Raw genomic sequence first — 26,620 nt, 5'->3', positions numbered from 1 at the left:
CGTGACGGACGAACACGTAAGTCTATTCAAAGGGACAGACCAGGAGACCAGGCTAGGACCGAATAAGACAATGTCACGGGCTGCAGCTACCACGGATCGGGGGCTTCAAGGCTCTTGTCACAGAGATTTCTCCACCAAGGCACAAAAATTGAACAGTGAAGCAATGGACGGATGAAATGAGATACGGAATATTCATAGCGACACATGCCGACAGCAGTAATCCAACACTTTACCGCCCAACCCACTTGGTCACGACTAAACAAAGACCGAACCCTTTCCCCAAACCAGAACACGAGCGTAAAATGTCTGTGCACCATTCGTGACAATACATCGACAACACAAGTTAGATTTCTTGGCACTTCCGGATGATACTATTTGAGGACAGATGTGATTTTGAATTTATCAAGGTGATTATTACAATTTTCGTGTTCCTACTGCGCTGAACAGTATAATACGTATAAATGTAACAACAAACAAAGCTCCTTGTGTCTAAACACCACGCCACTGTGTGCTTCAAGGCCATTGAAGGACTTCATCCACCCTAACCACGCGGCTATAAGTCAACAGTACAGCGCTGCTAGCTTTGCTACGCTGCGAGCTCTGAGCTGTCTTCATTGGCCTGGACTCTACTGTTCGCGTTGCAACGGTGCGTGAGTTTGCTACGACCTCGAATCACGCAATTTGGTGCCGGTTAGTAAAGACAGAGATGAATGATTAAATCAATGACCCGGCCGCTCAACCCCATCCACTGAGCACCAAAGCCGGCTTGAATGTGACGGCGAAGAGAAAGATCATTTGTTGTAGGTATCGAATCCCGGACATCCAGCCTGTAGGTAATAACTTTACTGACATACCTGGATTAGCCATTAACTGGAAGAGCTTCATAATATAGTGAATGCATGCCCTAAATGACGGAGAAGGGTTAACAGAACCCAGTTAACTCAGTTGCTCGGCGGACCACAGTTTGAAAAACACAGGCTCAGCGATGCCTGGTGACGCGGTATATCAACTAACGTGTTAATTGCGATGTATGGGGGACAGGATTCATGATGAATTTATGGACTGTAGAGGGCAAACCTAGCAACCGTTCGAGAGCGCTCAGAAACCACTTATTGTCAAAACATGCTACATGTTCACACGGCAATAACTACAAAAATTATGTACAGCCTATGAATAAACTCGATGAAACGTAATAATTGAAGGGTTGCAGCAGATTTCAACAACTCAATGTAGTCTCTTGATTTGAGTGGTCCATCTACATTAAATGCTCTCACAGCACAGAGATCTGGGTTCCACAGTCAAACTGGATTATCGGATAACATAAGGCCAGTAGAGATATTTAATGTGGCTTAGCGTAAATTCTAACAGTTCACAGGATAATGAATGTGATGCTATTCAGTGCCAACAAATCTGGGGACAAGTGAAATAATTCAATTAAGTACAAGCTGAGTAGCTGTTCTTCGACTAACTATTGTTATTGCTGCGATAGGATGAATCTATGCCTCTGTAGAACTGCGCCTCTAATGGACCCTTTGTCCATCCCCCAGACGATAAATGAGTGAATATGGAGCAGCGTCTGAATTAAAATGGCAAGGAAATACCGAAGGACTCGGAGAAACAACCGCCTCAGTCCCATTTTGACCACCAAACACAACACATGAACTGATCTGGTCGCAAACCCGGGTTACCGCGATAAGAAGCCGGGAGTAACTGCCTGAACTATGGCACGGCCTAAAACTAACTAGATGCAATAATAAAACTGCTTATTTTTTGTATTATACTCAATAAATTCGTAATTAATGCTTGTAACTAGGTGTAATTGGCCTATTAGATTTTCCTTCTACGCATAAACTCCATAAAAATTTGAAAAGTAGCAGAGTGCTTGACAGATGGTGTATCACAAGAATTAAACACTCAATTATTCTTTATTTATCAATTAATTCAGGTTCTAAAAAGAAAAGAATATGGCATCTCATATCTTTATATGCCGTTACCACGCCACGTGATAACGATGATGACGGTAAGCGTTGCAAATAGCAAACAGATCGCGTTATGCATTAACTGCACACGGTTGTCTAAAGACGAAAAATCATGGTATTTTAGGTCAGTTCGTCATTGTACAATGTATGCTGACACACAGCAGAGTATCGACGTTAGTCGTCTGACCGTGAACATGGGAACACTGAAGTACATCACAGTCGTGACACAAAGTCCCGAGATATGATTATTTTCTGGGTCAATACGAACCATTCGGGTTACTTCTTCATAACGTATCTGTCTAAAATCCCTTTTAATATTGTCCTCCGATCACGCTTAGATCCTCCAACGTTGGTAGCACATGGAAAAAATATTAATACCTAAAGTAGCTTTCTGCGTCAATTTATTACGAAAAGGAAGTTTGACAAGTTAAGTGCCGTGGGCCTGCTTGAACATTATAACTTAAAAGTTAATGTCATAAGAGGGCTTTTACGTATTTTCCACCGATGCCCTGCCGAGCATTAGAAACTTCGTACATAATTTCACAAAATGAAGAGACAGCTGTTATAAATTTTAAAGCACATTTGCCATCATCTTAACTTCATGGTGCAGGCACTCAAACTTGTTCCAGTAGATGGTTCAACTGGGGTTGTAGTCACAAAGTAATCGAAATTATGTTCACAGATCTGTGAAGCTAATCACAGCATACACATTGTTATTCAAATAGTTTCAATTAATAAACGAATTTCATCTTTGCGGCCTGCCTCGGTCATGGCGCCATTTTTGTTTACACTGTAGACTCCGATTAGGTACACTCGCATCTGTCGTTTTATCGAAATGGTTTACCAAGCTCTCTGTGTGATCATCCCAGTTATTCCCTGATGTCTTCAATCTTAATGAGGTCAGCCCTGTGCAGCCTTTAACCATTCTTAAGTATGTATCAACAACGTTTTATGTGACTGGAATTTGATGACACTGTTTGTCATCATTATAACACTTATACCAAAATTATATTTTTGGACCATGTCGGTATCAGTATGGTATTTGAAACCCTAAATAAATGTTATACATTAAAAATAGGGCATTGTGGAAGACAGAAGGAATTTTCTATGCTATGAGACACTTCACGGCACGCTAAGCAAAGCGAAGAACTAAAAATTGACCAAATAACCTAAAAAGGTAACAAAATAACACCTACATTCCTCCGACATCCTTCCGCTGTCTTTTCGTGCAAATAAGATTTTATTGAAATTTTAGTGCAATATGTACTACTTCAGTCATAATGTAACTGTGAGATGAGGAGTAAAACGTCACTGAAACTATTCAAACTTAGTCACGTACCTCATACAGCAGAACTGATTACTCACGAGATAACTTCCTATTTCTCCAAACCAGTGCAGAGCAAATAACTGAGAAATTGCATGTCTGACAGAATACCTGAAATTATACTACACACCCAGAAAAAAAAACTCAGCGCAATAACATAGATAAGTGCGTTTCTATTTAAAGTATCTTAAAACAATTCGTTTCGACAAGAAAGCATGATTCAAGTTTAATAACACTTCTGCAGATACGAATTTTAAACCTGTGAACCTTGAGCTTTTTGTGCGTGTTTCTAGCACGAACAAAGCCTGGACAGACAGACAGGCGTTGTGCTACATAGTATCACGATGCATAAAATGTAAAGTGGAATTTGCTGTAAGAGAAAGTAATTCGTCGCATCCTGCAGTCGTCTTATCAAGAACTCTCGCGACGTTAAAATGATTGCGCGATTTTCAAAACACGGAAAGCATTTATTTTGAAACTGCGTGATTGTAACTGTGACGAAACGTGCGTTCGCTGAAGACTGGAATCTTCCAGCCAATACGCAGAGTTGTCGAATGCGTGCTTCCGCGATTTTACGTACATGTACACAATCAGGAACATAAGAAGGCATAATTTCTTTCTATTTCTTTAATGGGTCTGATTATACTAAAATGGATTTTAAAGAATAGGATGTAAGGATGTGGACTTATCTGAACTGGGTACTTTTAGAGTCTACTGGCACATTCTTGTAAACACGGTAATAAAACTCACAGGCTTCATAAATGGCTGGGAATTTCTTGACTAGTTAATACGAGTACTATCCCAAGAACGAGTCTGTTCCATGGACCAGTATGGTACGCGACAGAAATTCCTCTGAAGTCAGTAATAATTAATGTCTGTATTTAATTGTCTTCCTGTTGTTATTGCAACAAAAGCAAACTGGAGTTTAAGAACAGCTTCACTCTGCAGGATTTCAGATTCTCACGCGGTAGGAAGATGGCTGTTTTCTGGGTTAGACTACACGGCGTTAGAAACCAGCAGACCGCCATCTTCAGTTTCACTCTGGTTTTGAATGCGCGAAGATGAAAGTGTTCAGTGGTGTAGGATGTTGACAGATCAAAGAACCGTCATTTCTTCCGCACCTCTGGGAGCCACACCCTTCTCTAATTGTTTATCAGCACGTTATAATCGTCTTTCCCAATCCACTCTACCCCTGCAAACCTCAGGGATAAGCAAACGTTTACACTGTGGGTAACAATCTGTTGGTGAGAATTATGCTTAAAGTATCCGGACGCATCAAATAGCAGCAGACCTTTAACTAAACCAATGGGGCAGAGTCCTCATTAAGAAGCTGGTAAGTGCACAACTAGTTAAAACACAGTCGCATTTTATGGCTGGCTCAGGAGGGTTTATTTCCGTGTTCGTAAGAGTCCATCATTGGTTCATGAGCAGGGTGGAACCTGTTCACACCTGTATCGATTTAATAAACACTTATCTTCATTGGCTGCAAATACTATGCCAAAAGCTTCCACTCGGGAAGTATGAAACAAGATATTCGAATATTTATTGACACTTAAAGTGGCAGCCCTAATTAGCCGATATCGCACGCATACATGGTTCTGGAATCTGAATTTGAATAAAAGCACGGCTGGCATGCGTTAAAGCTCACGAAATACCTCATAATATGTTCAAGCAAGTTTTGTCGAAGTTGCCCCTTTGCAATGACATTCACTCGCAGTTTGGTCCCATTCATGATACCACATCAAGAATCCTAAACAGAGACCTGGAATATTTTTAATTACACAGCTTGTAATCATTTGTCTCCCAGTGCCAGAACAAACGAAGCCACATTAAAGCATTACAGAGACCGCATGCAGCTTACAAACTGCGGTCTCGCTACCCTTGATGTAGGCTATACGCTGTATTGTTGGTTCTGGCGGTCAGTTCGCGTCGCAACAAAATCGTCTGTCTATTCAGACGGGCAGTTTCATACCGAACTGAAATCCGATTAGGAAGACATGCAATGTAAGAGTATGAGAAATATACACGTCATAACTAGTGTTAGAGCTCCTACGCTGCTGAGAGAAGAACACAGATCTAGAGTTCCCATCCCCATTTCAGATGTCCACATTACTTGTCCCCTATAACTGGTCCTTCGGCCGTTAACGGTAGCAAAGTAGGCAGGCGACTTGTTTCTATTTAGAGCACATCCACTCTGGTGTTTCACATCTAACGACTGGCAGGCCATTAACGCCGGTCACCATTTTAACAGGGCCATTCATTTCCGTAGAACAGCGGTACACACAAGTGAAGATTAATTAAGAGATCTAAGCCTGGTTCCCGAAACAGAGGTAAGAATTTGCGGTCCGCGAGCTTTGAAAATATCGCGATACATTGATTTACACAATCGATTACGATTCTTTGAGTTCTTCCACCACGGTGGACGTCTGCTTGAAAAGGAATAACAACGTTTCGGGGGGATCATGCTATTACCATCTTCAGGACTGAAGCGAGGAAGTTCATGCAGTTGGTGGATTGGTTATTTAAGGCTGTGTGGAGGAAAGTACAAATCAGAGCCATCGGTGGAGGCGCGTCCTGGTCAATTGGAGCCAATATTGCTGTTTTATCAATCTAACGTGACCCTCCACTGGCCCTAATTTGCCAATCTTTCTCTGCTCCCTGGTACGATTCTCCACTTAACCCTACATAATCTATTACTGCCGGAGCTTCGCCTACGTCACTAGCTTGTGGGTAGAAGGAAAACAAAGGCATATACTATTTAATCCAAAGACATTACCAACGCAGAAAATAATACAGCGAGCTACAAAGTACTGCCGCTGGGAAATAATGTTTATAGTGTGGATAGTATATGGTTCCTTACATGCTGCCCCTCCAAACTTTCTGATCCTCCTGGATTTTAGTTCTAACGGATCTCGAGCGCACACATTCGCAATGGCAACAGAAACGTACACCCTGAAAATGGAAGCATCATGTTCCTTCGAAAAGCTGGTATACAACCAGGAGGGTACACGGCCCAGCAATATACCACAATCTAAACACACAGCGCCATGAGAACCTCAAATCCAACCACTGATAGATACGGCTTCCGACAGAGATTAAAAGCCCCACTTGTTCAAACTCAACACTCAGTTCAAATATCGAAAAATTTCAACGAAGGCCTCCTGTGTATTACCACTGATGTATGCTTCTACACTTTATATTTGATATTAAGTTATTCGCGTTCATAAGCCCAGTCAACTAACGTGATATGTAATAATCTCAAAATTCATTAAGTTAGTACCATAAAACCAAGATGACGATAAAGAACAATCTTGCACGCATATATATATATATATATATATATATATATATATATATGCATGTGTGTATGTATGTATATATACACGCGCGCACAATTACAATAACAAAGAAAATTATAACAAAATAAAAGTTTGATGTTAAACAGTTGGTACGGCTATTGTATCGACTTCCTGCAGCATGTAAATTTAAATAGCTTAAAAATTCTTAATGTATTCAGCCATTAATTTGTACCAGCAAGAAGTGACGTGATTCGTATTTGTAACAAAACGACCTATCTATGTAATTTTACAGAATACAAAATATCCTGATACGTCACCAACAGTATGACCATGCAACTGTACAAAAATGTTACATTAAATATTCCCTTTTTAATGTTTTTAACGGCATGAAAGTTTGGCGCACGTAATTACTTTCACGACAAAAGAGTTGCCAGATAACGAAACTCTGATATCGAAACACATCACCAAAAAATATCCTTATCTAATTAATACCAACAGCCAATTTGTTGTGAATATTGTAAATATTCTAAAATCCTCACACTCCGCTATCACGACAAGTAAACCAAAGTGATTCATTGGATATAATTTCCATAACTGGCGAATACTTCTAAATTCCACTGCCACAATGTAGTCAATATTTATCGTATGGTAAGGGAACAGCAATCCACCATTTTACTTGATTATGTCACAAAATATCCCACGACTACTAAAGTTCTGTAAGGCGTAACTACAAATTACAAATTGCCTGTAACTCACCCAACGTGGGGGCATGCTAAAGCATTTCTTATCTGTAGAAATTATATCGATTGATAGGAAGGTTCTTGGCTGTAGACATGTATCGATTTTCTGTTAGGAAAGTTCTTGACCGCAAACATTGATCTATTTTATGTTAGCAAGATCCTTGACTGCAGACATTAGATCGATTTCCTGCAATGCAAGGTAATGAGGCTGACAATTCCGATGGCACATGAGGCCTACATCTCGACCCGCTCCTTGCTGCAACGTTCATTCTTTCTTCGTGTCTCCATTATCGAAATTCAATGTCACGTACACAAAGAAATATATCACGTAACGTTATCATTAGCATAAAATTAATTCTCAATTCATATGCCGATACATTTAGAAAACTACTATATTGAAATATTCCTTGGTCTGGGATAGTAACAAACTTCTTTCACAAAAGGTTGGCAGAAAACAATTAACTTTAAAATTTTCTAACATAGTCTTTCTTCTGCAGAAGATAGAGAGATTTACTGCTAGTATGGAACCTGACAGTTCGTCACCACAAAATCTCAACATTGAACCTTGTTCCGAATTATTCATTCTAGTCTGTACGCTGACAACAATTCGTTTATCAATACGGAATACCAAATATTTGGCAACTTAAAAGTGTGTATGTATATATATATATATATATGTATGTATGTATGTGTGTATATATATATATATATATATATATAAAATTAATTTCCCTGTGAAATTAAATAACAACAGCTATCATTTGTACAGATAATGTAGCTGAATTTCTGTTAGTCATGTATATAAATTACACATTTTAAATATACACGGTGGCCACAGTGGCTTAGTTATACGTGTCGCTGAATTTGAGGATTGTTTGAAATTGCAAGACTTAATATTTGAACCTACCCAACTCTCCCAACCTGTCAATGAATTTGTAAGTTACTTTAAATCACTTGCCTTAACACAATACACTGACTTAAGTAACGCAACTCATCGTATTGTGAAGACATAATTTGTTTGCATTACCCCAATCAAAAAAGAGTGAATAACGGAGAACGTCGCACTAACCCTTGTTTTGGAAATAGCAAAAACCATCCACCCCAAACAAATGGTAGTTGAATATAATGCAGATTTTGGCACTAACAACATTTATTTTTACATGATGTAAAAAACGTATAAATTCATAGGTTGGCAGGACAGCTGCACTCATTAATTAGTTGTTTTTTTCTTTTTTTCAGACGCGTTTCAGTCAGGCTGAATTTGCCAGTGTTTACATCTGTGCCAATGCCATAGCGGGCACAACATTTTACACGCATACAAAAACCTTAGAACGTAAAGGAATTTCTTATTCGACAGTAAAGTTTTGGCAAAGACGTGTGACAGAACATAATTCAATAGCACACACTACAGGCCTAAATAACTACGAAAGAAATTGATCCAGTAATGCAAATATTCAATGCATTAAATACGACGAACATAAACCTTTGGTGTTTTTCATATTTCCATACTGCATGAACATTTTTAAATAGTAATATCAGTATCTCACGCATGCATTACGTTGACTTGACATTTACGATACCTGTGCTGAACATCGCAGGAGGCCTCGGTAAACCGCATAATAAATAGTTCCACCACCCACCACTTCCAACGCTGACTGCTCACGTTATAAAATATGCTTCAACATTTTATATGAAAACCATTTCCATGACAAGCACAGAAATAAAACACATCTTAATTTGCATTAAGGTCTTCTCTTCCGTTTCATATTCCCTAATCCCAAGGACATCTTTCAAAAAGATAAAGAAAAGTTGAATTTAAATAACATTTCGTTATAACTATAATTATGGTTTCAAAACATTCCGGTGTTTTAGCGCAATTTTCTGTTCCACGGCACGTATAGCACATCCGTCCTTTACGGATTCTGAAACCCAACTGCTGTGCGGTAGCATTGCATGGCGCTGCATGAAATTCACATCGAACAAGACAACACCAGGCAACGGCGTACGTCAGCGCCAGAATTTACTAAGCGGCAAGGTGCGAAAGTATAACGGAAGACAACTTTATCTCACCTTTTGCATGGTTATATTTTTATTACCCTAGTTATTATTTACGAACTCTCTTTTTGGCTGAAATCCACGCACACTTCGGCCCAGTGTTAAATCTGTAAATCTACCTACTACCCATCTTGCCCACAAAATCCTGTATCTTCTCCTGAGCCAACACATGCATTCCACACTTCTTTGCGCTCACCTTTAATATTTTCTCCCAACTACGCCTGCGTTTCCAGTCGGTAATTCCTCGTGAGATTTCCCACCTAAAATTTAGAATGCATTTATCTCCCCATGTTTACTTCATGCACATTTCACCCTCCTTGAACTGATAACCAAAATGGTACATATGAAATGTCGTATTATGACAAACCTCTTTGTGAAATATCCTCCCGATATTTGGTAAAATTTAAGGTTCTCGCCGACGCAACATCCTGAAACGTCCTATCAGGGCGAGATGTTGCCCTCAGCATTCTAATCTCACCTAAATTCAATCTAATACTTCCCTCAATACAAAAGACAATTTCACTCCCATACATGTAACAATAAAAATAAAGTTTTGTATATTTTATCTTTCATGTATTTAGCCAGATGTCGGAAAGAAAAAAGATTCTAAACTGAATAGTAACAAACGTTCTCCAAATTGAACGAATTCTTATGTTCATTTTAAATATAATTTGCATGCGTCCGTTCGATCAATACTTATCCATTAAACATCAGTGATGACATATGTGACAGCCTTCGTGCAAGAACTTTGGTTTTTTAGACTTAAGGCACGTACATTATTCGTACTGCAGTGTGCCCTTGCGTTGCATTATTTTAAAATAGGCCAACAACGACGATGTCACAGGAAAATGTGGGGCCTCATTTATAATAACATTCATACAACTAGTACACTATGTTTATTACGTCACCAAAAATTTCGTATGTGAAGTTACTATGATTCATCAGTTACAACATCAAAGTAAAGTGCCTGTGTTTTTATTTTAAGTATTTCCTAAAGAAAAGTAATGGAAGTTAAAATGTTTTGTGATACACTGTAAGAGATTTCGAGGTCATATGTAAAAAGGGGCTTGTGTCGCTTCAAGCTTACAAGTTCGAAGTTTCCATGCCATCGAAAAAGCAACTAAATATGTAATATTTATTTCGGTGTACATTTAATCAATAGCATAACGAATGTGAAAACTATAAATCCGGTTCACATTCTAATATTCTAGCCACATCTCTAAGATTCTAATTAATTATCCACCCATATGACGAGCATGCTTCCCAAGTATTCTCTTCCCTTCAGGTTTTCCGAACAAATATTTGAAAGTAACTTCTAAAATTTCATATGCATACCACATACTCCGCCCATCTCATCCCTTCTTAAATGTATCATCCTAATAATTTTTGCTGGACAGAAATTGTAAAGACAAGCGACAAAAAATGTATTGAACACGTAAGAGTAACAGACTAAATTATGTGTAGGTCGGATGTTCCATTCAGCCACTCTGGATAGGTATATCCACAACGTGGGCCGTGGATTTAATTATGTCACGAAGTTAACATCTCATATGAATATCAAAGTAAAGTTATTCACATATTTCCGTCATAAAGATGTACGAGAATGTGAAGACATTATTTCAGTAGTGTTCTTTGGAACAGCAGTCACCAAATCGCATGCTTCAAGGGCACGGAAGGTCTTCACACCCTTACCGCGATGCCCTAAGTCACCAGACCAGAGTCGCTAGCTTCGCTACGCTGCGAGTTCTGATCCGTCTTCACTGGCTTGGGCTGCTCCGTTGTTTGTGTTGCAACGTTGTACAATTTTACTGTAAAGCATTATGGCTACTAATGTTCCTGGTCCAAGTTGATAAAAAGTCCTGAATTAACACGGTCTGTTTTGCAAACAGAGCATAACAACTATTGACCAGATCTGGCTTATGCCTCGATGTTTCGTAGTGGCTTCTTTAAAAAGTGTGATTTAGATGCCTCGACCAGGTTCGATAGAATAATTCCAGTGTTGGGCACGCAACTGCATATACCTAACAAATATTTTATTTGTGAAGGGGTTTTAATAAATAAATTACAATAAGAAGTTCTGGAAACAACTTATTTCTTCGACTTCCCTCTAAGCGATTCCAACTGTACGCAGAGCCTAGAAGCTAACCAGAGCTGTAAATTAATAACAGCACAACTCAGTGGTTTTATAATTATTTTTCATCAGCCACTGTTCGTGTATGTTTAATAATTTGCGGTAGTATCGACTACCACTAGTTGACAGTTAATAATTCCACCCTTATTATTTAATATTTGCAACACACAATACAGTGTTCCGAACATTTGTATGTAGATCCACGTCGGTCCCAGACCGAACATGCCTAGCTGCAATGGTTAATTAATTATCACTGTCACATCGAAAGCTGCATACAGATTCCATGAGGGCACCATGTCATTAACTTACACTCTTTAAAATAAAACAAAAAAAACTTTATCAAAGTTGCATATTTTTCGAAAGGCCTAATATTGTGTGGTGTTAGTGCTGATTCCACCTCAGAAACTTCATTTTAAATAATATTAATAGAAGGGAATTATAAATATAAAGCTAATGTAGCCTTTCCACACGACATTTCATGAAAATCTCTATGATATGCTAAAAATAAAATTCACTGCACACTTTCACACATTAAGTGTCAGTTCCGCCATTGTCAAATCTCTCTTCTGTGCCTAAATTCTGTCATGTGATCCCACGTACTACTAAGACGGCACAGGAACTTCAATCACGAACCCCTCCGCACTCAATACGCCTGTCTGAATGTATTCAGAACCATTCGCTCGTAGCCAGCGTGCTGCTATGAACGACAGACCGAATTCTTGATCATCTCAGCCTCAGTCGTAATAATTTTATGGCCTAGTTTCAGTGCAACTTACTGAGTTTAGCTTCACATTCACTGCCGCTCAAGTGCGCATTATCTGGCAGCGTGCATGATACATGCATGGACGGAAATTTACAACCGGAGAAATTATGTAGGAGTTTACGGCCAGAATACGGTCGATTTATTGGGCTGCCTTAGTTACAGATGTCTGCGTTCCACCCAATCCCAGCACAACATTATCACAGGAAGGCGATAAGGGTAGATATAGCTTTGTGTGTTACTATATTTTTTCAAGAAAATTATATAAATACAAGTTACAAATTTATAATTAGCCCTCTGAAGCCGATACTCGTCTGGATTATATTAAGAATTCAGTCCGTACCGCATAGAAAACATCACACTGCTCGTTAAAATTCCTTGTTTGTTATATTTAGAACTAGTCTACACTCAAAATCTTGTTCATGTAAATCTATTCAAATGCTGTTCCATAAAACTCTTCAACATTTGACGCAGGTCTTCTTGAATGCAAACAATTTCAACTTTAAAAAACATGATAAAGTAACCGATGCTGTAATTTTAGTACCCGAGACGTCAAAAATAGTCACAGTAAAGCAAATATTGAGAAGTAAGAGCTTTTCTAATATAACACATAAAATGACAGTGAAATTCCAGTGCACCTCCACAAATCGAATGCGCCATGTGAACGGGCTATCCCTTGCTATGATTACAGCGAATGGACCAAAGCAGTGAAGATGTAGGTCAATTCCACACTGGAATTCATAAGGCGAGCAATCGAAAATTTACGGCACTATAACATAGAATCTGAAAAGGATGTTAAATTACTAAATTACTCCTTTATTAAGTTATGAAAAATTGAAACATTCCAGTTAAATTGCAAGCCTAAACACCAACTAACGAGATCCACATCGAAGAATCTCTAGCGACTCCCTGATAACTAAAAAATGGTGTATTCTTGGGTTTTAGGACCTTGGCCATCGTCTGATGCTATAAAACACACAGTGTTTCGATGACTGGATATGTTGTCGTCCTCAGGCGTAGGCAAGAGGGCATCTACTCTGTGAGGTCCGTTAGAATGAGCTAATCTCAATCACAAAAAGAAAATTCTACCGAACATTTTGCCCGGTACGACATACTTTGAGCAGACAATGCAGAAAATATCTAAACCCTTTAAAGACCAATGGTAACTATACGTACCACCTACTGAATTCATCAATAACTTTTCATTTTGTGTTTACGTTTCGTATCATTGTCACTGTAAACAGCGGTTATTTCCTTAAACAACATTAAGCAGTTAATTTTTGTAATGATCACGGGTTGTGTTTTCTTTGCGGTACGGACCGAGTTCTTAAATATTATTTAGACGAGCTTCGGCTTCAAAGCGTTAAGTGAATGTGCTGCACTAGCTGCAATTTAGAATTTACAGAGAAAAATAAGTAGCACTCTTGGACAGAATGGGTAAGGACGGACTCCCAAAACTTGCACTTCGTTACTAACGGATGAAAGACTGAGACACTCGAATAAGGAGAGATTTAAAGGACGTGAAGTCATAAGAGACTAGAGACAAATTCGGGAAGGCCAGAATAGAAAGATCGCTTATGCGTGAACCATAATGCTGAAGGCTAGAAGTCGCATCTCTCAGAAAAGAAATTAACCACCGTGAAGGCTACGGGGGCACAAAGCATTCTCCAGTTTAGTAACGAATTTTTCTGGGGCAATCAGCAGCCTCCGTACGGAATAAATCTCTGACGTTTCGGAGACTAGAAAATTGTATTTGGAGTATTACATTTGCCCATATAACTTAATTCTTCTTACTTCATAAAATTATACTAGTTTTGCGTTTTAGATTACTGTATCTGCTATCACTTATTTGTGTACGAACCTGTAGACTGCAATTCAGTCATCTTTCTTTGCTCTACTAATCCGACTAAACACAATGTATTGTAAGTTAATGACATCCTAGACTCTCTTGAGCTGAAACCTGACATTATAACGGAACATAACAATAACGTATCAACTGGACATACTTCATTAAGTTCTGGATGTTTTATTTTCAAAATTAATTACTGCTGTAACGTACGGTGTAAACATCACACAGTCGTAAAATACTGAAGGGTCACTCGTGTAAACATACATCACCCGGAAATAAATCCCATGTTATGACAAGTTCATATGACACAAGCTTCATTACATTTGTCATGGCCTCTTGAAATTTTGGGGCGATGGAGTGGGGGTAGGACAGCACCACTAAATTATACATGTGCATATATCTTAACTGCATTCACATCGTTATTCAACACAGAGCAGCAGACATAATTGATTAGCTTTCATATTTCCTCACACGCTAATTGCATCTGATACACCCCCCATTATCATCACGAAGTGATATACCGGAGATAAATTCATTACTACTCTGTTTTCAGGACACGTAAACACCCTTTTATTGTGGTATACCCAACACACAATTCTGTGCACGCAAACACAATACAACCTGTACCATAACCCAGTTAAAGGTAAAAGATAAATGTGCCCCTGTACTTACGCATCGCGCAAAGAAAACGTATGGCAAATAAAATGTAAACCTCCAAGCATTCTTAGCCTTTGCACTAAATGGAAGTGGGTGATCAGATTAATGATAAGCTCGGCGGGTCCCCGACTCAACCTGGACGTGATGGTAAAGATAACAAGTGACGTCAGAATTGTCTGGATGGCTGGGGATTCCCCAGACAATAAAATTTAATGAACTTGACCAATCGCAAATTTCATGAAAATCGGTTCTACCACTTTCCAGATATTATGTGCGGACTGACAGACTGCCATACGGATGGATAGACAGGGCGCATTATTTAGAATTTTAGAAGCGAATACGCCTAAAAATTCCTACCTCTGCCGAAAATCAAACTCCGATCTTCCGGTTCGTAACCATCAATATAATAACCGAATGAATGTAAGACTTACACAGTCGCATTGAATAGTTTTCCTATCGCCTATTTCCACAACACCATTCGTTGTTCTTCTAACCTTCTTTTCCACTAAAATGGTGAGGTCTCTGGCCTGTTCAGCCTTTGATTTAACCCTAAGACGATAATATTCTTCGACACGCGATGGAACTCCTAGGACGACAAAGGCCTGTAGTGTTACAGGTCAATACAAAGATTACTTCGGAAATGAACGAACAGCGTCACAATTCCGGTGAATTCGCTCCGTTATTTCCTCTAATTGTTCAGTTCGTGAACGTGATTTTCTTTTAGAAATTGCGTAAAACATACAGGACAGACAATTAAGGACCTCAAATACTAAACTATTGAATCGAGACAAACCAACGGTTCACGGGTGAAAACATTACATAAAAACCCCTTTTGTTTAATTATCTCGAAAACCATAAGACTTACGTAAAATTGTATTAAATAAGTCTCTGATTGGGAACCACTTCGGAACAGACCACAACAAAGAATTGGTTTCGGACAATGTCCCCCCCCCCCCCCCCCAAACTTCATCGCGGAGGTCCGGATGACATGGCGGCTAGTCGATTTAGAGCATGGCGATTCGTGTTTTAGGGAGGGGCAGAAGGGGTTCGCTGTTCGCGAATGTGGCGCCAAAATGCCGGCCCGGGAGTACTAATCAATAAATGCGGCAGATACTGGCTGTCTGAAGGACTCTGGCGCCACCGTCGACCTTTAGGTTGACAAGGGATGCCTACAATCCGTTGGCACGGTGGATCATTCAGATCCATAGCAGAAACTAGCTTTGCATTCTACAGCAAAGCTATCAAATCCTTTGCAAACGCGGAAAAGGCTTTGTATTAAATGACTGAATTTAGTGTTGTATGATAAGAAGTCTTGCCTTGGGTGAGGCGAAGTAAGGTTGATGTCTTATTTTCCTCGTAGATTCGAAGAAAACAGTGGGTGTGTTCTATGTGATAGTTGCATACGATGGTTTCGCTCGCTAGCAGCATGGGCGACGCAAAACAGCTTGGACAGGACCGACATTTTAAGTTTTTTTTTTATATTTATTCCTCAATTTTAATGTACTTAAATATCGGCAGACACGTAATCCTACATTTGAAGTTTTTTTTGGAATTTACTGAGATGATGCCCCCAATTTCATTCAGTGCACTACTATTTATCAGATTATATATAGGATCAGGCCTGTAGATTAATTCATTACATGTAAGCACAGTTTGACATAGAGTAAATGTCGTGACCTCCAGGTTTAGGGTATATTTATATAAGATCGTAAAGATAACGACACGAGCCCTTGCCGATTTTTCAGAAAATATTATTCAACGTTTTTCAATGGAACTGTTTATATTGACTCCGAGCTCGTCCGTTCCACGAACGAGTCTCGCCCAACTTACGTCTCCAACGATATTTTTCCTAAACAGTTCCATTGAAAAGCGTTGAATAATATTTTCTGAAAAATCGACAAGGGCTCGTGTCGTTATCTTTACGTTCCTATATAAATAGACCTTAATATGTTTAAAACACAATCGTGCTACAAAATAGAAAACGGTTCGAGATCGAAGCACACGATGGACAGAAAGCCTGGAAGGCTCGCGAGCCGGTGTGAGGTGATTAAAGTCTATCTTCATACATGCAGTTTAATATTATATTTTACAGGAGCTGCATTCCCATGATAGTATCTGAACATGATAATTGCAAAGTGCTCATAGACGATGATGAAGTAAGCTTATGTATCTAAGTTCTTGAAGACTAGTAGTAAGGAAGTGAAAGAATTCCTTGTCGCCTTATCAGTAGGGATGGCTGCTGGGAACATATTTGGATGTTCTCGCTAGTTTAAACTTTGGCCTGCATTTCACGTACATCTTATCACGCCTCCCTCAAATGTTTATCCCCGCTTTCTACATTGTCCTGGAATGTATGGAAATAGATATTTTAAAAATATGTATAATTTTCTTAGGGTTTTTTATGCAAAACAATATGTTTCTGTTTGTCGACAGCAATTTCATGAATCTGGTTTCAATGCATTGAGAAGTTCTGAAGTGAAATGGTGAATAAGCAAACTCTTAAAAATCCAAAACATTCGACCTTATATTCATGTGCTTAAAACATTTTGAGCAGTATAAACATTATATTTAAAGTTGTATGCTCATTTATTATAATCACCTCGTTCTTTATACGTCTGTTAACGTGTTCACCACATAGATACCTAGAAGCATTCAAGATTAAAAATATGCAAGAAACGCATGTGAAAATTGCTTATTCCGGTAGGGACCACACTTTTCTCGTTTTGTTAATGAAGCAATTATCTTGTGTTCGAAGCCAGATTAACAGCTATAAATTTTGTAGGCTGCCAACGGCTACATTTTAAAACCTCGAAGGTCCTGATTACGTTACAATATACATATATAACATGTTTCCAGACAAAAAACAGTGTCCTTTATGTATTTTTAAATACAAGGCAACTCTCCTATCTGTCGCGGTGCTCCCAGCAACTATTTAAAGATAACGTGTTCTAGCGTTGAATATCGGTTATACAACGTTCTTTGTGTCCAATGTAAATTATGGCGATTCTGACATGCGACGTTTTTAAAGTAAGCCGACGAGTGTTTTGTGGATTCAGACCGTGGTGTACCCCGAGGGCTTTTCCTGTGTCGAACGCTAAGGGATAAGGTTAGAGACCTTCGCCCTGACGCAGGAAAAAGAAGGCTTCAATCTCACTCAAAGACCCCTGTATCACAGTCCAAAGGTCTGCTTTATCTCTCTACAGGAGCGTCTGTATGCAGCGACTGAATAGTATTCTGATTTCATCATCCGATTAGCTCCGAGTTATAGTCAAGGGTTTGAAAACCATCAGGAAAGACAGAATGGTTGGTGATCCCGTTAAAAGGCGGCACTGCGGTTCTGCTCTCCTGGTAACAAATGCGTCCGCTTGCAAATGAAGGATTTCATGCAAAAACGATGTAAGGCAATACGGATTAGGCGAAGACATTCTAAACAGCTTGTATAGATATTTTGGCTAACTTTCCTTCTTAGGGTAAAACGTAGGCTTATGATATCAACATGCTCATTGTGGTGTCTACCTTCATAAATGTTCAACCACTTGACCGATCTTCACGAAACTCAGTACGAGCGCATTTCCACTGGCGACAACTCCAATTTTTAATTTCTTACTACCAGTAGTGACAATACGGCGAAAATACGAACTTCTGAGATGGAGCAGGCACTGGCGAAACTTAATAAAATACATAGTAAAAGATCTTAGAAAAATATGTAACCCTTGTTAATGTAATTATTTGTGGATACAGCGAAATACAGCACAGGGGAAGAGAGTAATGTTCAATTAGTTCCAGTATGACAGTGATAACTAATGGACGACTGAAGATAGAAATATGACATCGTGCATGATGGCAGATTTTAAGCATCTTTACAAATTGTGTAAAAGTATTGTGTCTTAAGCTTGAATCAGTTGTTTCGAAATGTACCTTGAGTGTATAATTAACCCGCACTTTCAATGACTGTCATGACCGCGAATGTCCCTGTAACATTCAAAATAAACTAATAAAGAACAGAATCCCTCAAATTCAATTCGTTCTTAATATATCCATAAATGGAAAGACAGTGGACAATATCTAAAACAAGTGTGGCGTGATAAACCGTTTCTAAACTCAGCACAATGCACTTGCCTGTGTTCACTGTCCGGTGAGCTCGCAGGAAGTTATTCCCGCGATTCAGAGTCTTCAGTGGCGTCTGGTGCTTGCTGGGTAACCTCACAGATGTAGCCGCCATTTCACACACTTCCGGTACTTTTATTAGCTACGCCGGATTAAGATGGAAGCAGACGTTGAAGAATGTGGATGCAGCAGTCATCGTTCCTGTTTTCTGTTTTGGGAACAGAAACAATGATGGTCTTCGGATCAAGCAAGTCTCTGGTTCGAACGCATAATGTGCCACTCTTCGTCCTGCGAACACAGAAGAAACATAAATTTAGTGTTAACGGAGAAAAACAGCAAACCTAAACCGCGTATTTTGAAACCCGTTCCATTCATCAGAACTTTTACAGAAATCGCCCCTAATTCATTGTTGCTCTTAAGAATTACTTTACACAACAACAAAAACTGTCCTGAAAACAAAATGTGACCTACACACCGAATTACATTTAGTTTTGATAATAGACAGCTGACAAGAAAACCCAACGAAACTTTTCGGTGTGGTTTATCATACACCACTCTTGCCCTGTAAAAATAAATATCCTCTCCGTGTTTCGAATATTCTGATATGTTCATTATTTACCTCAATTCCTCTTCCCTAAAACTGGCAAGGTGATACAGGTTCTTCAACATTCCTCACGACTCAAAATTCACGACCATCACAACATTTCGCAAATACGTTTTCAGGTTCTCACTGCGACGAGTACGAAGATGGCAGTAAGTACCTCTGAAACGTCAGCAAATTTCTACCAGACTAACGGTGCATCACCCCAAAAGACAGTCATTTTCTTCTTATTTTAAAGTTCTCGCCGGCCTTACTACACAGAAAGTAAGCATAATATTTTTGTTTCCTGAACTACTTCTTTTAAATATATCAAATTACTTTCCATCGTTGTCACAGAACTTTACGTGTGTCAGTATCTTCCAAAGATCATTCTAATCAAACCCAAGTTTCCCGGGGACCTGGCCCTTTCTAATTGCTGGCTGATCAATTGGCTGACGAGCGAATACTATGCATGTTCTGGACCTGACAGTCACCTCAGGAACACTATCTGAACGCTGTACAATCGAGATCGTCACTGCAGTAGACTTGTGACGTGTACCTATTCGTCATCTAATTATTCTTCAGTGCTTCTTAATGACATGAGAAGAGAGCTGAACTGGAAGTTTTCTTAAAAACGCCATTAACAAAAGAATACGCGCAAAAAGTGTTACAGTGTGGCCTGTTCTACGACCATGTCTCCTGCAGTGGTAAGTAACTAATGTCTTTTTACTTTGCTTCATCAATCTCCATTAACTACTTTCTTTAGTGACAAAATTAAAGCATTTGTCCTCTTCGTTATAATAAAGTGTGTCATTTGTACAATTGGATTAAGCGACTGCCCCAAAGGAGGAGGTTGAATCACTCGGACTGAATGAGCACCACTCCCTAGAAAGGAAAAAGTTCATAGTCCACAAATGTTTTTGGAGATATCGGCAATACAATTAACCTTTTCCTGAACTGGATAACATAAATGAGAGGTTCATAGTAAGAATAATGTGTTTTCAGTGTCTGGCTCCCATTCGATAAGTTCTGAGTCCGAAACCATTCTGAGGTTCTGCTTTGCTTTCCTAAGTCCTTCAGTAACATTATAACATAATTGCAAGTAGAAGACATTCTTCATCCCATATTTCAGACTATTCCGTATTTACATTGTCTCATTTGGTGCTGCATTACGTCACAGGCTATATAATATTTTCTCATTAAATTGAAATGCCTCTATTCGGAAAACCCTCGGATTGATGTCTTGACCAATACATGACGATGACCTGTTTACGACCTCAAACTGACATGAGTATTGTCACTCAAATTCCTTCAGATCGGCAGAAATATGCGTTGGACAATATTATAACTATCCTTCCTCACTACTTTTATCTTCTTTGTTCTTGCAGAAAGAGATAGTTATATCCCGAACTAGAGTCAGTGGGGAACAAGGATCACCTCAGGGTTGACGTGGTAATTTTGATGTATATCAATAAATACAGGAACAACAAATTTAAGAAACCGAATAATTTTACTTTTTAATTTACAGAAAATCTTGTACACTGTTTCCCTGACTGGTACTAAAGTTTGGGTTACTGTCTGAAAGCCCGCTGTCGACTCTGTCCACTTGAGTACTGCCATGTGTTTTGACCTGGAGACCAGATCCCTTGCTGGCGAGGGAACCTCCACATATGGCTTGCTAGCGGGGGGGGCCTTCACCCCTGATCTTCCGGCCAGTTGAAACTTAAAGTCAAAAGTTACAGGGGTTCTGGACTGGTATAAACTCCCCGATAATGAAGTGAGGACAATTTTGATTTCAAATTCGTCTGAACTTCTTATCTAAGCTCTAAACATCCCAACGTGAAGCAAGGTCATTATGTTACTTTATAAGTAAATACTACGTTTATCATTCGCATGCAATTTACTCCACACCTATGTGAGTCCCTATCTCCACATGCGTTGTTCTTGTATTTCTAAAAGATTATAACTCACAGATCCTCTCAATTTGTCTCCTACCTCACTACTTTTATATATATCTGACTAAACTTACACTATAAACCAAGTACCTCTATCCCGCTCAAGATTATATGTAGTGATAATTATTCCCTAAAACAATTGGTACGTATACTCAAATGTGACATCTTATAACATAGAAACATATTAAATACAAATCAAATACAAGGCAAACATATGCCAACTGGATAAACTTTTTATAGTCTGACTGCTTTATATACCCCTAATTGCTTTCTCTAATCTGCATTCTGTTTCAAACATTCCTTGCGTTCTTATCATAGCTTTCCATTATAGAGATTTTTAAAGAAATGCATGTACTCTTATTTAGCTCAAACCCTCATGTTTTGGGTTATGTAACCTTTTTTTTTTCTTTTTTTTTTTTTTCTAAACCTCAGGGCAGTTTGTGGGTAACAACATTTTCGTGAATGGTTTAAATTTAGATTATCTTCATTACTTTATCGCGGCTAATTCCCTTGCGGATACCTAGTACAATTCGGTGACGACATCGGTTTTGTCAATCCTGCATTTGGGTTCAGCCAAGACATCGTTTTCCATGCGAAAAGGCTTCAACTCCCGCTTGTTAAACATGCCTCGTGGTTTCCCGTGCTTATCTTCCAGCTCGAACATGGCGGGCGATAGTGCTTTTGAGATGAAGTATGGGCCTTCAAACGGACGCATAAACTTCCCCGTAACTCCTTTGCCGGCATCAGAGACAGGCATTATTCTGACAAGCACTGAGTCTCGCAGCCTAGGTTCCCATTTGGCGACTCCTTTCTTACACCTCTCCTTTCGTATGGCGGCGCGCTCTTTCATTCGTGTGTAGGCTTTAATAGCCTTCTTCTCAACGGTTTCCTCGGTTAAGAGAGGCTCCGGCGCTGTCGGTAACAATTCTCTGAAAAGTTTCGGTTTTGGACTGCCAAACATTAGTTCAGCGGGAGTAAAATTTGTGGCCTCTGAAACGGTGTTGTTTAACCAATACTCTATGTTATTAAGCAGTTGCGGCCAGCTCTTCTGCGTCGTATGGCAGTATATTCTGAAAAATTTAGATATTTCCCTCATAAACCTTTCTGAAGGGTTTGACTCCGGGTGTCGAATCGGGGAATATTTTACTCTGATGTTTAGTTCTTCCAAAGACCGTCGCCAGCCCTCCGAAGTGAATTGAGTCCCGTGGTCCGATAAGATGGCTTCTGGATGAATGACGGTAGGTACGTATTTCTGGGTAATGTTCCTCAGGCACGCCCGAGTCGTGGCCGATTTTAGAGGGTACAGCTTTACGTGTTTTGTGAATACGTCCAAGCATACAAGTATATATTTATTCCCAAATCGACCAGATGGGAGGGGCCCAAATAAATTAACGCTGACTAATTCTCCAGCTTTTGTGGGGAGATGTGATCTTATTTCAGCCTCGTACCTCCGGTTCGGGTGTTTTACCTTCTGGCAAACTTCACAATATGAGAGGGTCTTGCGTATTTTTCTGCCTAGGTTCCTCACATAGAAGGAGTCCGTTATGGCTCTTAACGTTTTATTGGCTCCGCAATGGCCCAAATACTCATGCACGAACTTGATAAACCTGGTCTCCAGGCTGGTTGGCAAGTAGATTCTCCAGTCTGAACTGCAGTGAGGTTTTCTGCAGTACAGTACTCCTTGGTGAAGCAAGTACCTGCCTTTTATATAGGGGTCGTCGGCTTGCAGCTTTTCCCTTGCTCCTTGTATAACGTGGTCTTGACTTTGGTAAACAGCGATGTCTCTCAAATCTTTTCTAATATTTGGGTCCACATTTAACTTGAACAGAGCCACCAGTAGTTCAGTAGGCTTTCCGATTTTCGTCACCTGTCCTGGGTCCATACCCACTGGATGCCTACTCAATTGGTCTGCAAAATAATTGCTGGTCCCACTGATGTGTTCAATTCGGTAGTCATACTCCTGGAGTTGAAGTATCCACCTAGATACTCGGTTTGAAGTCAAAATGCACCTCTTTAAGAAAGATAACGCCTTGTTATCCGAGTATATGGTTATTGTCCTTCCCCATACATAAATCCGAAACTTCTGGAGGGCGTATACAACAGCAAGTAGTTCCTGCTCACACGTTGTATATCTTCTTTCGGTGGCGGATAGTACCCTGGATGCAGTGGAAATGATCCTCTGACTTCCATCACTGCCGGCTTGAGTAAGGATCGCCGCGATGGCATAGCTACTCGCGTCTGTATACACTGAAAATGGATCACCCTCATTAGGATGCATTAATTGGATACTGTTTGCAAATTGCAGTCTCAGTGTCTCAAATGCGACCTGTTTATGTTCATCCCACTTCCATCTGTTCCCCTTTTTCAATGAAGGCAACAAAGGAGCCACGTAGCTTGCATAATTTATGATAAACCGATGGTGGTAATTACAGATTCCTAAAAATCGCCTTAGTTCCTTGTGGTTTTTGGGGGCGGGATAGTTTAGCATCGCTGTCATCCTTCCAGGGTCTGGTACGACGCCGTGCTCGTTTATTATGTGACCTAGGAATTTGACTTCGGGCTGCCCGAACTTGCATTTTGTCACATTGATAGTGAAGCCCGCTTCAGTTAATTTTGATAATACAGTATCCAAATGCTCGAGATGATCTCGGTAGTTCTTCGAGTAAATTAGTAAGTCGTCTACATAATTCACCAAGAAATGTGAAGTGGTTCCGTCAAATATGGTGCGTAGCGCTCTCAGTAAAGCACATAAGCTGTTTTTGAGCCCAAAAGGTACTCTCTTGAACTGGTATTGCTTTGACTCGAATAAAAATGCGGTGTATTTCCGGCATCCTTCATCCAATTCAATTTGCAAAAACGCTGACGTCAGGTCTAAGCTGGTCATGAACTTAGCCCCATGAAATCTTTGAAGTAGTTCCTCAGTTGGTCTTTCTCTTTCTGAATCCGCAATAGTTATTTCATTTACCTTCCTCGCATCCAAACATATCCTGGGCGTTTTTCCTTCCCGACTGACTATAACCAAAGGGTTGACGTGAGGGGAACTGGAAATTTCGATGATACCATCATAGATCATCTGGTTTATTTCCTTTCTTACAGCTGCCCTCAAAGAGAATGGTATCTGCCTTGATTGTGTTCTAATCGTTACCTCACTGTTCACTTGGAACCCATAACTATACGTTCTGCAACGCCCTGGCCTCGACGTGAAGTGTTTCAAGTACTTAACTAATACATTTGACAGTTGTCCTTTCTGCAGACGCGACAAGTTTCCCTGGGCCTCTATGATTCCGGACAGGTCCTCGCTGGAAATGTTACGACGTTCATCCGGTGCAGCTCTTGTGTTTGAATTATTCGTATTGCATTGCCTCTCCCCCTTATCAATATCGATACGTCTCCCGTATTCTAACTTTGCTGGGTCCAATTGCCCGCATTCATTAATCTCAATCTCCCTTTTGGAGCAATCATAACTGCAATCCCTGTTGCAACAACTACAAATTACATGTACACCTGGGGGTTCTCCTTCTATCTCTTCACCAATCTCAGTCCCTTTCTGCGAATGGTTACAATCACGAATGGCTGCGGGTTGATCCACCTGTAGTTGGCTTTGGCTACCAGAGTCTAGTACCAGCGTGTGGTTAACGTATGCTTCGTTGTAGTGACCACCGTCCTTTGGGTCCCGTCCGTTACATCGCGCGATATCTTGTCCTGCGCCCTTGTTAGATTTGTACCTAACAACAACTCCGTCTCTCTCTGCCTGGAGGCTTCTCTCTGCAAAATTTAGTACCACTTTGTTTTCATTCAAGAAATCCGCACCTAGTATCATAGGAACCATTAATTGCGGAGCAACGAGGAAAACCTGGTTGAATTTGTCGCCTTCAATTTCAAATTCCACCATTGCCTGTTTCTTCAATCTCTTAGATTTGTTACCGAGGGCTGTAATCAGGATAGCGGCTTTAACGGGCAGCGTCAAAATTGGATGTTGCTTCAATATTAATTTCTCGTAGATTTCTTCAGTGACCAAACTTATCTGCGATCCAGAATCTAATAAAGCGTCCACCTCTTCACTTCCCATGACAATTTTCACGTAGAGGCAATTGTTTAATCTGTCTCCATCTATCGCTTGTAATAAAATTTCTTCGTCTCCTAAACCCAGTTCGTCATTGCAAACTCCTACCCTTTTGGCTTTTAACTCATTCCTTGGGGCGTTTTCTACTCTATTGCACCCATCTAGGACGAACCCACGCCCTCCGGACACGTCCTGATCTAATTCCCCTGATGCTGATTGGAGCTTGGTCGTGGAATTCGCAGATCGCTGTCTTCCTCTTTCCTCTCCTGATTGAAAGTGGGGGCGTAAGAGTTTAACTGGTTCCCCTGCCTGTGATTCCGACTCTCCTCCTCCCTGTGCTGCCCACCTGTGGCAATGTTGTCTCGCCTATTTCCAAAATACGGCTGTCGACGCGTCGGGCGGTTTTGATAGTTGTTTCCCCTACCAAATTCCATTCCTCTGACTTGATATTGCCTCTCCTGGTTTCTGTCATTGCCTCGATATTGTGCCCTGTTGTTCCGATAATTCTGCGGGTTCGAGTTGCCAGGGGGTTCTCTTTCAGTCCTGTAACCCTGCTCTTTCGCTTCTATCTCGTCCATTTGCCTCAGGAAGCTGACGACCTCTTCAACGTCCTTAGGCTGCTTAGCTAACCAAATTCTCTGCACGGATATTGGGTAATGAGCTTTTAATGCAGAAATGAGCTCCTGGTCTTCCATTGGGGGTTGTAGGTGCCTGGCTAAGACAGCATATTTTAGAAAATGATCGGACATACTCTTGTCGCTCTGACGACTGAATTTCTCTTGGTATATTCTGCAGCGAGTTTCCGACTGGCTTTCGTTACTCCAAAATTGTCTGATGAATGAACTCTTAAATTTCTCATAATTTTGGAACGTTCCCGCGGTCGCGAGAATCCATGACTTGGCTGATTCATTTGTGAGTGACTTCACAGCAATAGTCAGACGAAATTGTGGAGGAATTGCTTTCAATTCGAAATATTCGTCAAGTTGTTTCACATGGAACAAAGCATTTTGCGCCGTAGCATCTACAAAAGTGGGTAACGGGATTTCTACAGAGATTAATTTCTGGATATCTGCCCTGAGATTTAAGTTTGAGTTAGGTGACTCACTTACATGAATACTTTC

At 40.0% G+C, this 26,620-nt stretch overlaps 1 protein-coding gene across 5 annotated transcripts in view; it reads right to left on the bottom strand.

The window, feature by feature from the left end:
- The window catches only part of LOC110827057 (uncharacterized), a 79,659-nt gene that overhangs the window by 29,163 nt on the left and 23,876 nt on the right, over positions 1–26,620 (bottom strand). For 4 of the 5 annotated variants that reach the window (XM_022058320.2, XM_022058318.2, XM_022058319.2 and 1 more), the window contains one exon: positions 18,914–19,189. In XM_022058320.2, coding sequence (XP_021914012.2) covers positions 18,914–19,016 — 103 coding nt within the window. In that variant the 5' untranslated portion in view covers positions 19,017–19,189. Of the gene's footprint in view, positions 1–8,922; positions 9,282–18,913; positions 19,190–26,620 lie in introns of those variants that run through there. The other variant, XM_022058321.2, reaches the window with a different exon arrangement.

Source organism: Zootermopsis nevadensis, unplaced genomic scaffold (genome assembly GCF_977971745.1).
Source record: "Zootermopsis nevadensis isolate Lab colony 2312 unplaced genomic scaffold, Znev_1.0 Znev_ptg000004l, whole genome shotgun sequence".
NCBI classification, from domain to species: Eukaryota; Metazoa; Arthropoda; class Insecta; order Blattodea; family Termopsidae; genus Zootermopsis; species Zootermopsis nevadensis.
This window is presented reverse-complemented; position numbering and strand designations above follow the sequence as displayed.